This window comes from Ictidomys tridecemlineatus, chromosome 14, assembly GCF_052094955.1.
Source record: "Ictidomys tridecemlineatus isolate mIctTri1 chromosome 14, mIctTri1.hap1, whole genome shotgun sequence".
NCBI classification, from domain to species: domain Eukaryota; kingdom Metazoa; phylum Chordata; class Mammalia; order Rodentia; family Sciuridae; genus Ictidomys; species Ictidomys tridecemlineatus.
Genome location: NC_135490.1, coordinates 18,184,179 through 18,205,187, shown reverse-complemented (window position 1 = coordinate 18,205,187; position 21,009 = coordinate 18,184,179). Strand labels below are relative to the sequence as shown.

General features: G+C 40.6%; 1 protein-coding gene across 3 annotated transcripts in view; it reads left to right on the top strand.

The window, feature by feature from the left end:
- The first annotated feature begins 7,756 nt into the window (after positions 1-7,756).
- The window catches only part of Tmem192 (transmembrane protein 192), a 32,618-nt gene continuing 19,365 nt past the window's right edge, over positions 7,757-21,009 (top strand). For 2 of the 3 annotated variants that reach the window (XR_013430250.1, XM_005329268.5), the window contains exons 1-3: positions 7,757-7,915; positions 13,806-13,952; positions 20,501-20,765. Coding sequence is in view for 2 of the 3 variants with exons in the window: in XM_005329268.5 (XP_005329325.2) it covers positions 7,889-7,915; positions 13,806-13,952; positions 20,501-20,765 (439 nt within the window). In the remaining variant the exon portion in view is untranslated. The remainder of the gene's footprint in view (positions 7,916-13,805; positions 13,953-20,500; positions 20,766-21,009) is intronic. The other variant, XM_078030956.1, reaches the window with a different exon arrangement.

The following is a 21,009-nucleotide window of genomic DNA, read 5'->3' as shown; positions in this document are numbered from 1 at the left end:
AAAGTAAAAAAAAAAATGTTTGTTTATAGCACTGATAGAAATATCAAGTAACACCGGGAGCAGTGGTGCACGCCTATAATCCCAGAGCCTTGGAAGGCTGTCTGAGACAAGAGGACCAAAAGTTCAAAGCCAGCCTCAGCAAAAATGAGGCACTAAGCAACTCAGTGAGACCCTGAGAAATAAGGCTGGGGATGTGGCTCAGTGGTTGAGTGCCCCTGAGTTCAATCTCTGGTATCAAAAACAAAACAAAACAAAACAAACAAAATCAAGTAACTGAAAGCAACCTAAATATCCAATATTTGTGGACTGGTTAAACTATACTCGTATTAAGAACACTAGGCTGGGGATATAGATCAGTGGTAATTCGCTTGCTTAGCATGTGTGAGGCCTTGGATTTGATCCCCAGGACCAAAATAGAGAAGAAAAGGGGGGAAAAAACCGGCAATTTTTAAAAATGAGGTAAACCTGTGAGGGGTGTGTGTGTGTGTGTGTGTGTGTGTGTGTGTGCAAAAAAAAAAAGAAAAAAATGAAAAGGAAATAGCTCCAGCTCCATAATACAGCAAAATAGTTATGCTATAATTTTATATGAATTGTAGAAACAAAATATTTTAACATGTAACTATATATTATAATATACAAAGAAAATCTGGAGAGACACAACAAACTGCTTAATGTGTAGTCATGAGATTTATAGGATTTTTTTTTTTTTTTTTTTTTGGTACTGGGGGTTGAACCCAGGGGCATTTTGTCTCTGAGCTACATCCCCACCTTTTTATATTTTTTATTTTGAGACAGAGTCTCACTGAGTTGTTTAGGGGTGGCCTATTGCACCATTGCATCCACCTATTTGCATAATTTAAAATTAAAGCTAGGCATGGTGGTAATCCTGTGATCCCAGCAACTTGGGAAGCTGAGGTAGGAAGATTGCAAGTTTAAGGCCAGCCAGCCTCAGCAACTTAGTGAAGCCCTACGCAACTCAGTGAGACCTTCTCTCAAAATAAAATATAAAAAGGGCTGGGAATTTGGTTCAATGGTTAAGCACTCCTGGGTTCAATCCCAGTGCCAATACATACATACATATATACATACTAAGTGTAATAAATAAAAATTAAAAAGGGCTGAAAATGTATCTTGTGATAGGGTGTCCTGGGTTCAATCCCCAGTTGAAAAAAACAAAAAAACAAAAAACTTTTTTTAGGTAAGTTTGAAAAACCCACATGTGGTTTAAAAAAAAAAATAGAATACACAAAAAGTTAAACTGAAAGGAAAACATTCTTCATTTCCAGACCTATAGAGTAGAAGTAACTATTAATGGTTTTTGTGTAGTCTTACAAGAAATTTGCACAAATATTCAAAAGCATATATCTGAGTAGTTTTTACCCTACACACACAATATTGAAAACTAATTTTTTAAGCTATATCTTCCTGCAGTAACATACAGATTAGGGCATATGCATTTTCAATCATGAAAAAAAATGAAGTGACTGACACTTTGGTAAATATAATTTCCTTACAGGGCTACACTTATTTAAATTGCTTTACCAAATATAAATAAATAAATAAATTGCTTTAACAGAGTTGGAAATGTAGCTTAGTGTAGAAAGTGTGCTTAGCATGTGCAAGGTCCTGGGTTTGATCTCTAGCACCACTAATTGAATAAGGAAATAAATTGCTTTAACAATCACTAAAGCATTATGTGGCTGAGATTTTAGTAATGCCATTACCTATTGATGGCTAAATCTTAATTCCCCATATATACCACCTGTGCCTGAAGTGCCATACATTTGGGAAAGGGTGTTTGCCCATGACCTGTTGTGGTGTTTGTGTTTGTTTGTTTAATGCTTAAGCACAAGCTTTATCAGGGAGCTACATCTACAGCCCCTAACCTGTTGCTTCTGCTTGTATTCTCTGAGAATGAGTCCCAATGACTTTTAGTGACATTGTTTCCCTTCTAACTTTTTTGACCTGGACATAGTAAACATGAAACGGCACCTATTCTTTTTTTATACCACTTATTCTTTCATGGCAGTCCCAAACAAATGATAAGATGGATCATGTTCCCCTCTCTTCCTTTTAAAGGACCACTCTTGATTCCCAGAGAACATTCTTTCTCTCACTCAGCTTCTTTCCCAGAGGTCCAAGTTTCCTACTGAAGCACACCTCCTAGATTCAATCCTAAGTTTCTGTGTTTTTCTTAAAGCTTTTAAAGACATTTTGAGGCCTGATACTTCACATATTTGGCATCTATCTGAAAATAAATCATCTTTGGAAATCTTAGCAAATTTGTTTTTTTTTTTTCACTCCCAAATTAGTCAGTGAGACAAAAACAAAATTATGTTCCACATCTAGAACACAAAGGATATGTCACTACAAAAAGTTTAAGCCTATCTTCTGATTATTTCTGATATAGGGAAATCCTCCCATGAAAATGTTAAAGCCTGGTGTTTAGCATTCAAGTAGAATCAGGAGTGAGCAGAGATTAAATAAGGTCAGACTTATGTCTAAGTTTGAGTCTGGAAATGTCTTTCAAATTCTCATGTGTTAAAGACTTGGTTTCTAGCTGGTGGCACTACTGGGAGTGGGAGAGACTTTAGGAGGCAGGGCCTGGGTCACTGAATATATGCACTGGGGACCTCGACTCCTCTCCCTGCCCATTCCTGGCTGCCATGAAAGAATGGCTTTCCTTCATCATGCCTTTCTGCCATGATGCTCTGCCTTACCATAGGCCCAGAAACAATAAAACCCAAGTGACCATAGACTGAAACCTCTGAAAAGGTGAACCAAAATAAACTTTTCCTCCCTTTTACATTGATTTTCTTAGGTGTTTTGACACAGTGATGGAGAACCGAACAACACAGCTCTTGTAATTACTAAACCATAGGTTTGATTTTCATGAAGGTCACAACTTTGATTATCATCCTGAGTTTCTGTTTTTTTCCTGAAATTTTTAAAGAACATTATTGTTTGGGCCTGATACTTCACATATTTGATACTTCTCTGAAGATAAATTATTTTAAAAAATTTTTAGCAAATTTGTACTTTCACTCCCAAATTAGTCAGTGAAGCAAAAATAAAAATTGCCTTCGAAAACATTGTAAATGTCAGGATTTGAGATCACATGAACTTTAGGAGAAAACAAGTCACTAATGAGGGAGGAAGGACTGGATAAAGCCTGAAATTTTAGGTCCCAAGAACCATTAACAAGAGTCCTTTGTCACGCAAACTTGAAATATTTGGTTACAACTCAATTCTATTTACAGTACACAGTGCTATGAAAGGCACAAACCTTTATGGAATAAATAAATGGAAACTGTGGACTGTTTCCAATTGTTCTCAATATCATTAAGTTTCTATATAGAAAAACTATTTTCAAGGGTGGGGGTGGGAGCAGTCTCTTGGTGTTCTGAGACTTAGCCACAAAGCATTATCCAAAGCCAGAATGTGTTTGTTACTGAAGGGGGTAAAGGGAAGCTTGGGGAACTGTAGGAAAATCTACCTAGGGCCTAACACTCTAAATTTTTATTTATTAATTTGTTTATATATTTAATTATTCATTCATTTTTATGCTGGGAATCAAACTGAGCGTCTTGTACATGCTAAGCACATCTTCTACCCACTGCAATCTAAAATTTGACTTCAAAGGCAAGTTAAACCAAGAAATAAGTATGCAAGCAAATGGGATGCAATGGCTCATACCTGTAACCTCAATTAGTTAGGAGGCTGAGTTAGGAGGAGCGCAAGTTTGAGGCTAGCCTCAGCAATTTAGCAAGACCTTCTTTCAAAATTTAAAAACCGGGCTGGAGATGTGGCTCAAGCGGTAGCGCGCTCGCCTGGCATGCGTGCGGCCCGGGTTCGATCCTCAGCACCACATACCAACAAAGATGTTGTGTCCGCTGAGAACTAAAAAATAAATATTAAAAAATTCTCTCTCTCTCTCTCTCTCTCTCTCTCTGTCCTCTCTCACTCTCTCTTAAAAAAAAAAATTTAAAAACCAACGACAGGGCTGGGGATGTAGCTTAAAGGTAGAGCACCCCAAGGTTAAATCCCTAGTACCACACACGTACGCACGTGCACACACACAGACACATATGCACACATGCCCCCACACGCACACACATGCACACACATACAAAGAAAAATAGAAAGAAAAAGAAAATAAATTTAAAAAGCTTGTTAACATCAATATCTGGAGCTAAACAGATTCTACTTTAAAATTAATAATAAATATCAGTTAAGCACCTATATTAACATGATATTTGACGGTAGGTATAGTAGGCTAAATAACAGAAGTTGCTTTGAATTAAGGATACATTTTATTTTGATGTTGGAAAAAAATCAGTGACCTGAGCTGAAGATCTAACTCATTTGTAGAGTGCTTGCCTAGAGTGCACAAGGCGCTGGGTTCAATTCCCAGCACTGGGGGGAAAAAGTTAATGAGCTATTTTTTAATATTTTAATATTTGTAATCAGGCCCAATCACTGTGCCTTGAACAGTACTGATAGTAACAACACTTGAAGAATAGACAGGATTTCACATTCAAAACGTTTAATCCTGAACCGTTTGATAGCAAAACAGGTTCTCTAGTTCTCTTTTTGCTCCTCATAAACAAATGCAAGAATCTTCACCAAAAGATCTTCAATCATGCAAAAATGAAGTAACTGACACTTTGGTAAATATAATTTCCTTACAGGGATATGCTTATTTAAATTGCTTTAACAAATAAATGAATAAACAAATTGCTTTAACAGAGCTGGAAACGTACCTTAGTGGTAGAATATGCGCTTAGCACGTGCAAGGGCCTGGGTTTGATCGCTAGCACCACTGATTAAATAAGGAAATAAATTGTTTTAACAATCACTAAAGCATTATATGGCTGAGATTTTAGTAATGACATTACCTATTGATGGCTAAATCTTAATTCCCCATATATACCACCTGTGCCTGAAGTGCCATACATTTGGGAAGGGGTGTTTGCCCATGACCTGTTGTGGTGTTTGTGTTTGTTTATTTAATGCTGAAGCACAAGCTTTATCAGGGAGCTATATCTACAGCCCCTAACCTGTTGCTTCTGCTTGTAATCCCTGAGAATGAGTCCCAATGACTTTTAGTAACATTGTTTCCCTTCTAACTTTTGACCTTGACATAATAAATATGGAATTGCACCTATTCTTTTTTATACCATTGTTCTTTCATGGCAGTCCCAAATGATAAGATGGATCATGTTCCCCGTCTTCGTTTTATAGGAGCACCCTTGATTTCCAGACAGCATCCTTTTCTCCCACTCATCCTCTTTCTTGGAGGTCCAAGTTTCCTGCTGAAGACCACCTCACTCCTCCCCACCAACTCCCCATCATAAAATATTGCAAACTTCAGGATTCTATTTTCAAAATCCACTGTCCCTTCTGATTTATACTGGGCAATCACAGGTTATTCCTATTCAAAAGTGTAAGTACACCCTTTAACGTACCAAATAGACCATTATCTTTCCCTGCCCCAACCTTATTTATTTTTGTGGTACTAGGCATTACACCCAGGGGCACTCTACCTCTGAGCTACAACCCTCTCCCAGCTCTTTTTTTTTTTTTTTTTTTAAGAGAGAGAGAGAGAGAATTTTTCTTTAATATTTATTTTTCAGTTAATCGGCAGACACAACATCTTTGTTTGTATGTGGTGCTGAGGATCGAACCTGGGCCACACGCATGCCAGACGAGCGGGCTACCACTTGAGCCACATCCCCAGCCCCCCTCCCAGCTCTTTTTTAAAAAGTTTTGAGACAGGGTCTTGCTAAATTGCCCAGGCTGGCTTAGAAACTTGAGATTCTCCTGCCTCTCCTGGATTACATCTGCTCCCAGCCAAACTTTTCTTTATTTTGAAAAATGTCTACCTCCAAAACAATTCACTGAGCTATTTGAATAATATATGATTGATTATATTATTAAAACAATGACTATGAATGAAGAACATTTACATGCAGTATATTCTTTAATCAAAAATCTCTTGGCTGGGTACAGTGATGGATACCTGTAATCCCAGTGGCTCAGGAGGCTGAGGCAGGAGGATTGCATGTTCAAAGCCAATCTCAGTAATTTTAGCAACTTAGTGAGACCCTGCCTCTAAATAAAATAATAAAAAAAAGGGCTGGATATGTTGTTCAGTGGGTTAAATGCCCCTGGGTTCAACCCTTTGTAAAACACACACACGCACACACACACACACACACACACACACACACACCTCTCTGAAATGGGAGATATCCATTTTACAGATGAGGAAACTGAGTCCGAGAGAATGTAAATAAAGTGCCTAATATCACATGTTTAGTAAGATACAGAATTCAAACTTTCATGACTAATTTTAGGATATTGTTGTTAATCTCTGAACTGTATCTATTTAAAATGCATGTCATGACATAACAACGAAATGCAAGTGTGAACCTTGATTAGACCGCGGTTGGTGAAAAATAAACAAAAGGTGGCAAGGCCCAAGGGGTGGCCCATGCCTGTAGTCACACATCTGTAGTCCCAATTACTCAGGAGACTGAGGCAGAAGGATTCCTTGCGTCCAGGAGCTCAAGACCAGCCTGGCAACATAGGGAGACCACAAATCGGGGGGGGGGGGGGGGGGGGGGGGGGGATTGTATAAGCACACACTCACAGATCAATTGTGGCATAAAATTGACAACTAATGAATCAATGTGAGATACACAGATTTTGTTGTAAAGTCTTTCAACATTTCTGTAGGCGTGACAATTTCAAAATGGAATCTTGAGGGGGAATGTATGTCTAGAAAGGGCGCTTGAGAAATAATCATAGACTCTCAGGATTATGAGATTTTTACATCACATAGTCTTACACAATCTTTCTCTTTGCTGACACTTGAGTGTTTCACCAACACCATTAGCAAAGATCATAATATACTCAATGTACAAATAAATATTTAAAAGTATAAGATGTACATGCTCTGGGATCAAGTTTTTCTCTGTGAGCTGGTATTACCATAAAATCTCACCTATTTTTGCAATTATGTATTTTCAGAAAATTTCATTAAAGTTTCTAAAATTCCATTTAAAAAGTGCTAAAAATTCCATATTCTGCCGGCAGCTGCGGTAGAACACACCTGTAACCCCAGCTACGTAGAAGTCTGAGGCTGGAGGATGTCAAACTCATGGCAATTTAGAGACCTTGTCTCAAAAATAAAATAAATAAAATAAACCTCATTGGCTACGATACTGCCACTGTACAAAGCTAATAAACAAAATAATAGTGACTTTTAAAAAGGGCCGAGGACATAGCTCAGTGGTAGAGTGCCCCTGGGTTTAGTCCCCAGTGCCTCCCGTTCCCCATCCGAACTGTTTTCTTTCTCATTGGAAAGATCTGATAATGGAAATTGAAAGCCTTTTTTTGGTTCTTTTTTTCCTGTTCCCTCTACTCTCAGAGCAGGATTTTGCCGCTGGTTCTACCTAAGCACAGAGCTGTGCCTGCAAAAAAATACTACACAAGACAGGAAAAAGACTTAAAATGTCTTAAAGAGGAAAGTGGAGGCCTAGAATACTTCAATTTTGGACTAGAAACACATTCTTTAATGACCAAGCCTCTGACCAACAGCGGATCGAGAGGCCATTGCTCGAATCCCTAGAAACTGGTAGGTCCCGGAGGTAGCAGCGGCCCACTGGCCGGGACTCCAGGGCGCGGCACGCCCTCCCTCCGCTCGGCCAATCGGCAGTGAGGAGGCGGGGCCATGGACCTCGGGGGCGGGGCGAACACGGAGTGGGTGTGTCCGGGGCGGGGGCCGCAGGTCCCAGAAGGTGGCGACTTTCCTGGGCCTGTGGCGCCTTGGCGCAGGTGAAGAGGTCAGGCTGGAGGGGGCTTCGGCCTCCGGCGTCGGGAAATGGCGGCGGGGGTGAGAATAGAAGACGTGAGTGCACGGAGGGGTTGGGCGACTGTCCCCGGAATCTCTTCTTCCCGTGCTGGGGTGCACGGGGCGGAGACTGTCGGGGCTGGGGAAGCCTCAGCGCGACCGCGGCCGGAGGGGGCGCCGCCTGCGCACGGCCTGCCCGGAGCGCGGGGTTAAGGGAGAAGACGCGGGTACGCTGTGGCGTCCGCGACACGCCGGCCCCGGGCCTGTTTTCCCGGGTGGCAGTCGGGGTGGGGTCCTGCAGGATGGGCGTGCGGGTGGGGGGTCCCAGGCCGACGCCAGCCCACGTGTGGCGCCCGTCGTTGGCCCCGGAACTAGGAGCTTCACGTGATGCGCGTCTGGCCTCACAGCCTTCCTCCCGGAGACGGTCCCGCTGCGCTCGACTTGAACGTCCAGGGGCACAGGGGGCGAATCTTCCTGTGGGCTCTCCAGGGTGGGCTCCGGAGGTCACTGGCCCTGGAGTAGCAGCAGTGCTGCGGCTGGGCGCCAGCGTCCCGCGGGCAGACCTGTCGCTGTCACCTCCCGGAAACCCCCATTGGAGAAAAACAGTGTCATGTGCTGTTTTGAATTTAGGCGTTGTAGAAATAGAAAGATTTTAAAATTTTAGATCCGAACTAGATTATCCAGTACCCCAGTTTACAGTGTGTACGCTACAGAATGTTACCATTATTGCAATGGTAACATTATTGTCTTTAAGTTTATTAAGACAATTTTATTAATTAATTAATTATTAGGTACTAGGGATTGAACCCAGCCAGGGGCGCTTTACCTGTAAGCCCTCTCCCCACCCCTTTTTATTTTTGAGATAGGGTCTCACTAAGTTGCTTAGGCACTCGCTAATTTGCTGAGGCTAGCCTCGAATTTGCAATCCTCCTGTTGAGTCCTTGGAATTACAGGTGTGTCCCACCGCACCCAGTGTACAATTTTAAAGGAAACGTGTATTGCCCAAAATCAAGTTAGTTGCCCATTGGCACTTTTTTTTTTTTCTTTCCCCTCTTTTGGGAGAGGACAGGGTCTCTCTAAGTTAGGGCCTGGCTAAATTGCTGAAATTGCCACACACTCCCAAGTTGCTGTTAATAAACTAATAGCAATGTTACTGTGATTTTAATCCTGAATGAGTGCATCAGGAAAAGCAGTGTCCCAGCACTATAAGAGCTTGGTGATTAGTTAAATAATTCTGATGAAATAAATAGCAATTCTAATCATAAGCTAAAAATTTTAATTTTTTTTAATTGAGAAAATGAAAAATTAACTGTAACACCTGGAAGTATATTTGACACTCATATATAAAGTAAATCCTTTGTTAAGAGAGAGAGGGGATTTTTTAAATATTTATTTCTCAGTTTTCGGTTGACACAGCATCTTTATTTTATTTTATGTGGTGCTGAGGATCGAACCCAGCGCCCCGGGCATGCCAGGCTATCGCGTTACCGCTTGAGCCACATCCCCAGCCCTGTTTCTGAATTTTTAAGGGTGACATTATTGAGTTGACAATATATGGGAAACTATCTAAAAGGAAAATGAGATTTAGAAAAAAGCACATGCAGTGTTTATTAGTTGGTGCTTAGCTGCCCCCAGAGTTCTTAGATCTGTGTCTTTAAGTCTTGGTAGTACAATCATAGAAAACTTTCACTGGACAATTGAAGAGCAATGTTTCTCCAACAATGTATAGCTGAATTACTGTAGATCTGAGTAAGTTGCTGCTTTTGGTACATCTAATGTATGATTTCTAGTGTTCTGTAAATAGCTAAAAATTATGGGCCAGAAGCTTGAATGTCTTAAAGAGTCAGACTGTGTGATAGTTAGGATTCATTGTTTGCAGTAAACTAATGTCTAATTTACAAAGGCAAGGATTTATTTGAAAGGATACAGAGTGCATGAACACCAGGGTCTCTGAAAGGACTCAAATAAGAGCAGCTCAAAGGATCTAAGAACTAAGTGAAGTCCTTTCCGGGTCTACTCTGGAATGAATCTACCGCAGCAGTGGTCTGCCTTTCCTTTCCTGTGCACAGAGTGGATTGGCCTAACCATCCTCCTTAGGCCTGAGGAGAGTAAATGAAATGTATGAAGGATACCCCTACAATGCAGAAATGTCAGTGGGTTGCCAAAGGAAATAGTCACTGTTACAAAAGAGGAGGGAAGAGATAATACATAAGCAGAAACAGTAGATAATAATAGAAGGCTTGCCTAAGACAGGAAAATATGACCTATAGTGGGTCATTTGAAACTGATTCAGAAACAACACAGAGACAGATAGCAAAGACAACATGTAACTGTTTTCTGTATGTTCAAAAGCTGATGCAGAAATAAAGAAGGTATAAAGTAGACCCAGTTTGAACTTGTAGAGGTGAAAACTGCAATGTTAGATGAAGAAGCTGGGTAAGTGTCACAGAGAAGGCAGCATTTGCTGTGACAAGTGTTTGACAGGTGGGGAAGAACAAGTAGAGACAGTATAGAGATTGAAAACATTTCATGGGAGATGGGAACAATCAGTAGTGAGCATCAGGAGGGAGAGATGGCAATAAGCAAATCCTGAAAAGTAGTTTGGTTCAGAGTTGATTCTCTGTCCCTTGCCCAAATGATCTCTTCTGATGAGCACAGAAGTCTGGTGATTCACAGAGCTGAGATGGAGACAAGGTTTGGGACATTCATCCATCCGTCAAATGTTTGCAGAGTGGGGCCATGAGATACTGTTGGATGCTAGCATTCTGCAAGACAAATTAGAGGTGGGAAGTTAGTGGGTCCTAATGAGGAAGACAAATAAATACAAAGATCGTTATTGAATAGTGTGATACAGGCAAGCACAGAATGCTTTAGAAGACATAGAGGGCTGGGGTGATCCAGATTTGGGGTACTCAGGAAGACTCCCTGGTGGAAATTGCCCCATCTGGTCAAGAAAGGATGCTCAGACATTAGCTAAGAGCTTTCATGACTCTATTATTGACGACTTGAAAACTCCAAGCAGAAGGGTCACAAAGAGAAGAGAAATAATCAGAATTGTACCGAAGCGCGAAGCTGTATAGGCATAGATTAGGAAGATTTGCAGGGCAGCATTGGATGCCTGAGACTGGAATGGGGAGCCCACCCCAGATCTGGGTCGTGCTTCAGATTGGTTATTCATCTTTGTCATCTTAATGCCCAACAGCTCTCCCTTCCACTATTTGTCCCTTAATCTGTGTCTGGATTCTGTTTTCAGGCTCCTCTCTTGCCCACTAAAGTTCATTTCCATCTCATTCTAATGCAGTTACCTGATCTAACCCTGTTGCAACATCTCTTTTTTCATTTGCCTGTTTATTAACTGCTTCCCTGTAGGTTCCATGCAATATATTCCATTACATGTCCTTGTCTTGTCTAGTTTATCATGTCTTTATCTGAAACCCCAGTGAAAATGTAATCTTCTGTGTTTTTACCTCAGGCACAGCACCTATAAATTACAATTTTCAGTAAGGGCCTGAGTTTGAGAGGTTGTTATGGCTCATTTGTATGCAAGAGAGACATGGAAGTACTGTACCTGTCAAGACAGTACCTTTAAACATGACTAACTGAAAATTTTACATCCCACAGGAACTCAATCTTTGTCAGCTGCTTCAGTGACATTAGAACTAGCTGTTTTCAAGCTAGGCCTCCAAGCTCACGCCCTTAGCGCCAGAGTTTGTCAGTCTCAGGCAACAACATCCTTGAATCTAGGAGTTTAAGAACAGCCTGGGCAAAACACAGAGAGACCCCATCTCAAAAAAAGAAAGAAACAAAACAAAAACTAGTTGTTTGGGGGCTGGGGTTGTGGCTCACTACTTGCCTAGCACGGGTCAGGCACTGGGTTCAATCTCAGCATCACATAAAAAATAAAGAAATAAAATAAAGTTATGTCCATCTACAACTGAAAATATATTTTTTTAAAAAAACTAGTTGTTTCTATTGAAAATATGGTTTCTACAAACTGAAGACTCCTTGAAGGTCTATCAGGATGATCTGCCTCCATTGGTACTCGTTAATATTCTTAACAAGACTGAAAGTTTATTTTTTAGGCATGTGTGTTGCTAAGGATGGGACCCAGGTCCTCACACATACTAGGAAAGCTCTCTACAACTAAGCTACACCCCGCCCTGTTTTAAGCATTCTTATAAGTCTCCATCAGCTTTTCAAAGTTTTATGGAATACCGGAGAGACGCTTTAAAAGAATTGCTATCATAGCCAGGTGTGGTAGCACACGCTCATAATCCCAGTGACTCAGAAGACTCAGGCAGGAGGATTGAAAGTTTGAGGTCACCTCAGCAATTTAGCAAAACCCTGTCTCAAAATAAAAAGGGCTTGGGATGTAGCTCAGTGATAGAGTGACTCAGTTCAGTCTTCAGTACTCAAAAAAGAAAAAAAAAAGCCCCATGGTGGGTTGAAAGTGGGGAGATGTAAGTCGGAGGAAGGTAGCAAATATATAGGATGAGAAGTCTAGAAGTGTGAAGCACAGCATGAAGACTGCAGGTAATAAAATTGTATTTGAGATGAATAAATATCAGCTGCTTTTGCCACAAAAAAACAAAAGGCTATCTAGCGGGGCATGTGGTGCACACCTGTAATCCCATCACTCCAAAGGCTAAGGCAGGAGGATTGAAAATTCAAGGCCAGCCTGGGTAATTTAGCAAAGCCTTGTCTTGAAATAAAAAGTAAAAAAGGGCAGGGCAAGTAGCTCAGTGGTAAAGCTTCCTTGGATTCAATCCCCACCTACTACCAAATAAATAAATAAAGTTAATCAGTTTTGAGAGTGTGAAGAAGTGGTTTATTTAAATCTCATTATGTATTACCTTGTTTGTGAATTGTAGAAAAAACTGAGTTAAGATTTTCTCTGACTGGGCATGGTGGCGCATGCCTGTAATTCCAGCTGCTTAGTGAGGCTAAGGCAGAAGAACTGCAAGTTCAAGGCCAGCCTCAGCTACTTAGTGAGGTCTTAAGCAACTTAGCAAAACTGTGTCTTAAAATGAAAAGGGCTGGTGATGAAGTTCAGAGGTAGCACTCCTGGGTTCAATCACCAATACAAAAAAAAATTTAAAAGACTTTCTGTGCCCACCAGGTATGGCACCCTCCTGTCATCCCAATATTTGGGAAACTCAGGCAGGAGAATTACAAGTTTGAGACTAGCCTCAACAACTCAGAAAGACCACATCTCAAAATAAAAAAAAAAAAAAAAATAATGGGCTAGTGTTATGGTTTGGATGTAAGGTGTCCCCCATGTGAGACATTGCAAGAAGATTTGGAGGAGAAATGATTGGGTAATAGCCTTAACCTAATCAGTTAATTAATCCCTAGTGGGATTAACTGGGTGGTTACTAAAGGAGGTGGGGTGTGGCAGTAGGAAGCAGTTCATTGGGGGGCGTGGCTATGGGGTATGTATTTTGTATCTGGAGAGTCTCTGCTTCCTGATTGCCCAATGAGCTGCTTCCCTTTGCCACACTTTTCCTTCCGCCATGATGTTCTGCCTCACCTCGAGCCAGGAGGAAGGGAACTGGCCATCTGTGGACTAAGACCTCTGAAACTGAGAGCCCTAAATAAGCTTTTCCTCCTCTACAGTTGTTTGGGTCAGGTTCTTTAGATCATAGTAGCAAAAAAGCTCACTAAAACAGCCAGGAATGTAGCTCAGTGGTAAAGCATCCCTGGGTCTAATCCCCAGTACTGTTAAAAAAAAAAAAAATTAAATTTCCCCTACACATTTTAATACTTCTTATTTATAGTACTTATCTAGAAGGAAGTATTTTTTTTAATTGACTCTAGGAAGGGTATGTGCTTTTGCATCTAACTTGAATCATAGTTTTAAAAGCATTATAGTTGGGTGGATTTGTCTTGGAAACATACTCCAGAAAGTAGTGACCATAACTTGATTTTTTTTTTTTTTGCACTGCAGGGTTCCTTGGACATTATCCAGAGTATTGAAGAGGACCCACTTCTGGATGCCCAGCTTCTCCCACATCACTCATTACAAGCTCATTTTAGACCCAGATTCCACCCTCTTCCTACAGTCATCATAGCAAATCTTCTTCTGTTTATCCATGTAAGTTGCCAGAGGAGATCTCTCCAGTGGTGATGTCCTTAAAAATATTGAAGCTCTTCAGAGGGCAGTTGGACTTAAATTTGTCAATATTTAGAATCTACATGCTTTCTTGATCATGCCTGTACTTGAGAGAATTTATAATAGATACATTTGCATAAGCATAAGGATATTGTTAGGAGCAATGTTGACTATCACATTAAGACTGCAAACTATGCAGCGTGGTGGCACTTGTCTGTAATCCCAGTGGCTCAAGAAACTGAGCAGAGGGCTGGGGATGTGGCTCAAGCGGTAGCGCGCTCGCCTGGCATGCGTGCAGCCCAGGTTTGATCCTCAGCACCACATACAAAAAAAACAAAGATGTTGTGTCCGCCGAAAACTAAAAAATAAATATTAAAATTCTCTCTCTCTCTCTCTCTCTCTCTCTCTCTCTCTCTCTCTCTCTAAAAAGAAAGAAAGAAACTGAGCAGAAAGATTACAAGGTCAAGGTCAGCCTCAGCAACTTAGTGAGGCCCTGTCTCAAAATAAGAAGTAAAAAAGGCTGGGGATACGGCTCAATCCCTGTTACCAAAAAAAAAAAAAAAAAAGACTGCAAACTATCTGCTATCCAGGGGACATTTTATGTGTCCCATGAATGTAGACTATTATGCAACTGTTATAAAAGAAATGTACATATATTAACATAGAATAACCTTCATTATTACACTATTGACTAAAAAACAATCAGATTTTCAACATTTTGTATAGAATGTTCCTGTTAGTAGTTTCTTTTTTTTTTTTAATTGAAAAAGAGTAAATATATTTATTGTGCACTACATAGTATTTTTTTAATGCCTTTATACATGTACTTTGTGGGGTTTTTTTTTTTGCATTACAATTCTTAATACACATGTATACCACAATTTTTCATATTCCTGTTAGTAGTTTTTCAAAGGGAGAAGAGGGGGCTGGTGTGTATACATATTCCTAAATATCAGAATATTTTTGAGTAGTCACAGACCTTATTGATGTAGGTTGCCACTGAAGTGGAGAATGAGGATGTTGGTGAAAATTACACTAATATATTTTATTGTTTACTTTTTGTATTACTATTTGATTTTTTTACCATGTATATGTATTACTTTTTCAGTTACAAAACAAAAAATATATATGCAAATAAGTATACACAGGAATTTATCAGTTTACTTACACTTAGGAAATAATGTGAAGCAGAAAAATCAAGTTACAGCAAAACATTGTGAACAAAACAGCTCCATGTTTGTATGAAGATAAAATTACAAATGTGTAAGTAGGCCTTGCTGGTGATGGCTCTGCTCAGTCCATAAAGCCATTTCCTTGGCCAAGTATGGTGGCATACACCTGTAATCCCAGTGACTTGGGAGGCTGAGGGAGGAGGATCACAAGTAAGTTTGGGGCCAGCCTTCACAATTTAGTGAGATCCTGTCTCAAAAAAAAAAAAAATTTTTTTTTTTTTTTAAGCCAGAAAGAGGGAATGTAACTCAGGAGTAAAGTGCCCCTGGGTTCTATCCCCAATACCTGTTCCCCTGCAAGTAAAGAAAAAAAAAAAAAAAAAGAAAAGAAGTATTGTGGGTTGATATTTGCTACAATGTGAACAGTCAAAAAAAAAAAGAGGCCAAGTTTCCCTGCTCTTTGGGTTTTGAGGATAATAGTGGGGATTGACTAGGCCCAGCTGATGCTTCAGACCCCATCCAAAGTGCCTACCTGTCTGCAGAAGCTGCCTGCCCCAGCAAGTTTCTCAGTTTTCTCTGCAACTGGAATCCCCTCCTGTGAGGCACAGGGGTGGAGACTTGTACTTGGAACTGAACCCCTGAGAGGGGCAGCATCTGTCTGTTTTGCAGGGCTCTCTGGCTGTGGTGTGACTCTGCCATGACTTCCTGAACACCAGATCTCAGCTGAGACGCCTCCTGCCTGATACTGCCACACGCAGGGGTGGCTTCTTTTTCTTTTAACTTTTAACTTATTGGGTAGCACACTTTATTTAGATAAAGAACATATACCGGGGCTGGGATTGTGGCTCAGGGGTAGAGCGCTCGCCTAGCACGGGGGACCCGGGTTCGATCCTCGGCACTACATAAAAATAAAGACATTGTGTTGTGTCCATCTACACCTAAAAAATAAATATTAAAAAAAAAGAATATATACCCACACATTACTTTTTAAAGACCTTTTCATATTAAATTACATTTCTTTGATATGGTGGGATTGGTTGCCTTAATTTGGGGACTAACAAAATCTTAAGTGTTTTAAAAAAAAATTGCCAGGTGTAGTGGCTTGTGCATGTAGTTCTGGCTACTTGGGAGGCTAAGGTGAGAGGATTACGTGAGCCCAGGAGTTCCAGAGCAGCCTGGCAGTGTAGCAAGACTGTCTCCAAAAAGGGAGGGAGGCAGTGCAAGGAAAAGAACAAGTAATAATAAAAAGGGCTAGGATGTATCTCAGTGGCAGAGTGCTCGCCTAGCATGTGTATGACCCTGGTTTTAGTCCCCGGTACCACCAAAAAAGAAGAAATAAATAAAAAGAAAAATTAATGTCTTTCATGGTTCTTGGATTCAGTGTACACTGTATTACTTTATAGGGGATATATTTTCAACATTTTGATTTGTGGTGTTAAGAACCTTGAATTGTAATACTTACTCTCCATATTATTACTCTTGACAAATCACTTTGACAAATATTGTACTTAGTTTTTTTTGTTTTTGTTTTGTTTTGTTTTGTTTGTTTTTGTTTTTGTAACTTTTTTGTAATACTGGGGATTGAAGCAGGGGTACTCTACCACTGATCATTGATCTACTTAATATCCCCAGTCCCCCCCCCCTTTTTACAGACAGGTTTTCATGGAGTTGTTCAGGTTAGGTTCCATTTTGCTATCCTCTTACTTCAGCTTCCTACATAGATAGGATTACAGGTATGTGTCTATAGTATTCATTTTTTTAAATACTTTTTTAGTTGTCAATGGATCTTTATGTTACTTATTTATATGTGGTGTTGACAATCGAACCCAGTGTCTCACACATGTAGGCAAGCATTCTGTCACTGACTACAACCCCAGCCCTGTATTATGCATTTTAGTAAATTTATTTTGTGCTCATATCACCAGCTTTTAGATGCTTAGCAGTAAATGGTAGTGATAGCTTCTTTTTTCTCTTTACAGTACTGGGGATTGAATGTAGGGGCACTCTACTACTGAGCTATATCCCCAATCATTTTTTGAGACTGGAGATGGGCATTATTTTGAGTTTAAGATCTCCTTAAGTTGCTCAGGGCCTCACTAAATTGCTAAGGCTGGCCTCAAACTTTCAGTCCTTCTTCCTTAGCCTCCTGAGTTGCTGGGATTACAGGTGTGTGGCAATTTGGCAAGATCCTGTCTCAAACAAAAAAATAAAAAGGGCTGGGGATGTAGCTCAGTGGTAAAGCACCCTTTCATTTCAATCCCCATTATCAAAGGATGGGTGGGGAGGGGCAGATCATTTGAGACAGATTCTGGCTATATTGCAGAGGCTGGCCTTTAGTGTGTGATCTTCCTGCATCAGCCACCCAAGTAGCAGGGATTACAGGTATGTGCCACTGCCATGGCATCCAGATTAATGATGTTTTGAAGTTTGTTTTTGTTTTGTTTTAGTCCTGGGGATTGAACCTAGGGGTGCTTTTACTTCTGACCTACATTCCCACCCCTTTTTATTTTTTGAGATAAGTTCTCTTGCTTTAGGACCTCATTAAATTGCTGAGGCTGGCCTCAATCACTACTGGGGATTGAACTCAGAGACACTGGACCACTAAGCCACATCCCCAGCCCTATTTTGTACTTTATTTAGAGTCAGGATCTCACCAAGTTGCCTAGCGCCTCGTCATTGCTGAGACTGGCTTTGAACTCCCGAGCCCCTGAGATTACAGGCGTGTGCCACCTTGCCCAACTGGCCTTAAACTTTTGATCCCCTGCCTCAGGCTCGCGAGTCTCTGGGTTTACAGGCACACACTACTATGTCCACTGTTATATTTGATGTTTTTAAAAATCACAGAATCATATATCCTTGTGTAACAAGTAAGCATCGCTAAAGTATAAAGGTAAAATCGTGATCTTCCCTTTCTCTTTTGTCAGTCTTCTCCCTGATGTGGGTTCAGTTTCTTGATATTCTTCACTGCCTTTTGTTAAATTCATGCAAATATTGATGGATGCAGTGGTGTACATCTGTAATTTCAGGAACTCTGGAGGCCAAGGCAGGAGGATTTCAGATTCTAGGACAGCGTTGGCAACTTAGACCCTGTCTCAAAATTTAAAATAGGGCTGGGAGTATAGCCCAGTGGTAGAGTACCTCTGAGTTCACTCCCCAGTACTACAAAAATAAAGAAAATAGCCAGGTGTGGTGGTGCACAACTTTAATCCCAGCAGCTCCAGAGGCTGAGGCCATTGGATTGAGAGTTCAAAGCCAGCCTCAGCAATTTAGCAAGGCCCTAAGCAACTCAGTGGGTCCCTCTCTCTAAATAAAATACAAAAAAGGGGGAGTGCTGAGGATATAGCTCAGTGGTTAAGTACCCCTGGGTTTAATCCCTAGTACATAAATAATTAATTAAATAAATAAATAAATAAATAAATAAATGCAAATATATACAAAGATATTAGCACCTATACAAAGGGATTTACCCCACTTTTAAAAAATTGGATCAACGGGTGCGGTGGCACACGCCTGTAATCCTAACAGCTCGGGAGGCTGAGACAGGAGGATCAAGAGTTCAAAGCCAGCCTCAGCAACAGTGAGGCACTAAACCACTCAGTGATACCCTGTCTCTAAATAAAATACAAAATAGGGCTGGGGAGGTGGTTCAGTGGTCGAGTACCCCTGAGTTTTAGGGCCTCATGTGTGCTAGACAAGTGTTCTAACAAAAAATTATATCCCCAGCCCCTGTGTGTTTCTAACAGTGTTTCTCAGATTCACACATCAGACCCTGCTGACAGGCTTGTGAAAAGACAGATTGCTGGGTTGCATCCCCAGGGATTCTGGCTTAAAGAGGATTAGGGCAGGCTCCAGTGTGTGCATTTCTAACAAACTTGCTTAATCTTAACATATCAGAGAGAGAGGCAAACCAATACACAGAGTTGTTTTTGTGTGTTTGTTTTATTGTACTGGGGATTGAACTCAGGGGTGCTTTACCACTGAGTTCCATTCCCAGTCTTTTTTTTTTTTTTTTTTTTTAAAGAGAGGTGAGAGAGAGAGAGACAGAGAGAATTTTTAATATTTATTTTTTAGTTTTTGGCAGACACAACATCTTTGTTTGTATGTGGTGCTGAGGATCGAACCCGGGCCGCACACATGCCAGGCGAGCGCGCTACCGCTTGAGCCACATCCCCAGCCCCCCAGTCTTTTTTTATTTATGAGACAGGGTCTAAGTTGCTTAGGGCCTCACTAAGCTGCTGAGGCTGGCCTCAAATTTACAATCCTCCTGCATCAATCTCCTGAGTCTCTGAGATTGGTGAAATGCATCACTGTGTCCAGTGCTTAGTTAATTCTTTTCCAGGTGCATAATATTCTATAACATGGGTGGGTATGTCTTAATTTATTCAAGCATTTCATAGTAGATGGGCAAATATATGGGCAATTTCAGGTTTTGCAAATATAGGAAGTACTATAATAAATATTTGTATCCCAGTATTCTGGGTATTTGTACTTTAACTTTGGAGCAATAGAGACCTTAAAGTAGATTTTCTGGGTCAAGACATTTCCAAATTATTCTCCAAAAGCAATTTGCAGTTTAGTTAGCAATTTTTTTTCATGGATATGATACCTTTATTTTGTTTATTTTCATATGATGATTAGGATTGAACCCAGTGCCTCTGTGTGCTAGGCAATTGCTCTACCAATGAGCCACAACCGTAGCCCTAGTTAGCGGTTTTCAAGTAAGTCTTGTGTGTCTATATTCTAGCACCAGTCAGTTAAACTTTATTTATTTTATTTCTTTTAGTACCGGATATTGAACCCAGAAGCACTTTACCACTGAGCCACATTCCCAGACCTTTTTATTTTTTGAGATAGGGTCTCACTAAGTTGCTGAGGGTGGCTTTCAATACTACTGCCTCAGCCTCCCAAATCACTGAGATTACATGTGTGCACCACCACACTCAGCTAAACTTTTTAAACCATGATTATTATTAGTTACCTTTTTAAAAATTTTTTTATAACTTTTTATTTATTTATTTATTTTTGTGTGGTGCTGAGGACCAAACCCAGGGCCTTGCGAATCGAGCGCTCTACCACTGAGCCAAAACCTCAGCCCCTTAATCTCTCTTTTTTTTTTTTTAATTTTTTTATTAGTTGCTCAAAACACTACCTCTTTTTAATAAAAGAGGTAGCAAGAAACTGTTGAGCATTTGTTTTAGATGGTATTTGGGGTAATTTTTAATGATCAAAAAAAAAAGTTTTCAGACTTTTTTATAAAAATAGGATAGTAGGAATTATGGGCACAGAGTATTTCCTGGGGTGGCAATTATTGTTTCCTAATTCCATATATTGAGTATTCATCAGCTGCTTTCCTTTCCCCAGGTTGTGTTTGTTATTTTAGCGTTCTTGACAGGTGTGCTTTGTTCTTACCCTGACCCAAACGAGGACAAGTGCCCTGGAAACTACACCAACCCACTGAAAGTCCAGACAGTCATAATCCTAGGAAAAGTCATTTTGTGGATTCTGCACTTACTTCTGGAACGCTACATTCAGTATCACCACAGCAAAGTGAGAAACCGCGGCTATAACCAGATCTACCGCGCCACAAGGCATCTGAAGAGCCTGGCCCTGTTGACGCACTCCACCGGTAAGCCCGGCTTTCTGGGCCTTGAGTAGCCAAATGACAGCAGAAAGGACACGTGAAGTTGGATTGTATGACCCAGTGCATTCTCTCAGTGTGTCATGGCCACTGTCTGGTTTTCTTATACACTTGGTTTTCACTTGAAATTTGCATTTGTTGTGGACATGGCATCTGTGTGTCCCTGTGTACAATGTAGATTTTCCCCCCTTTTTGGTATCAGCAGGTTTATTCAGCTTAAGAAGATATAGTA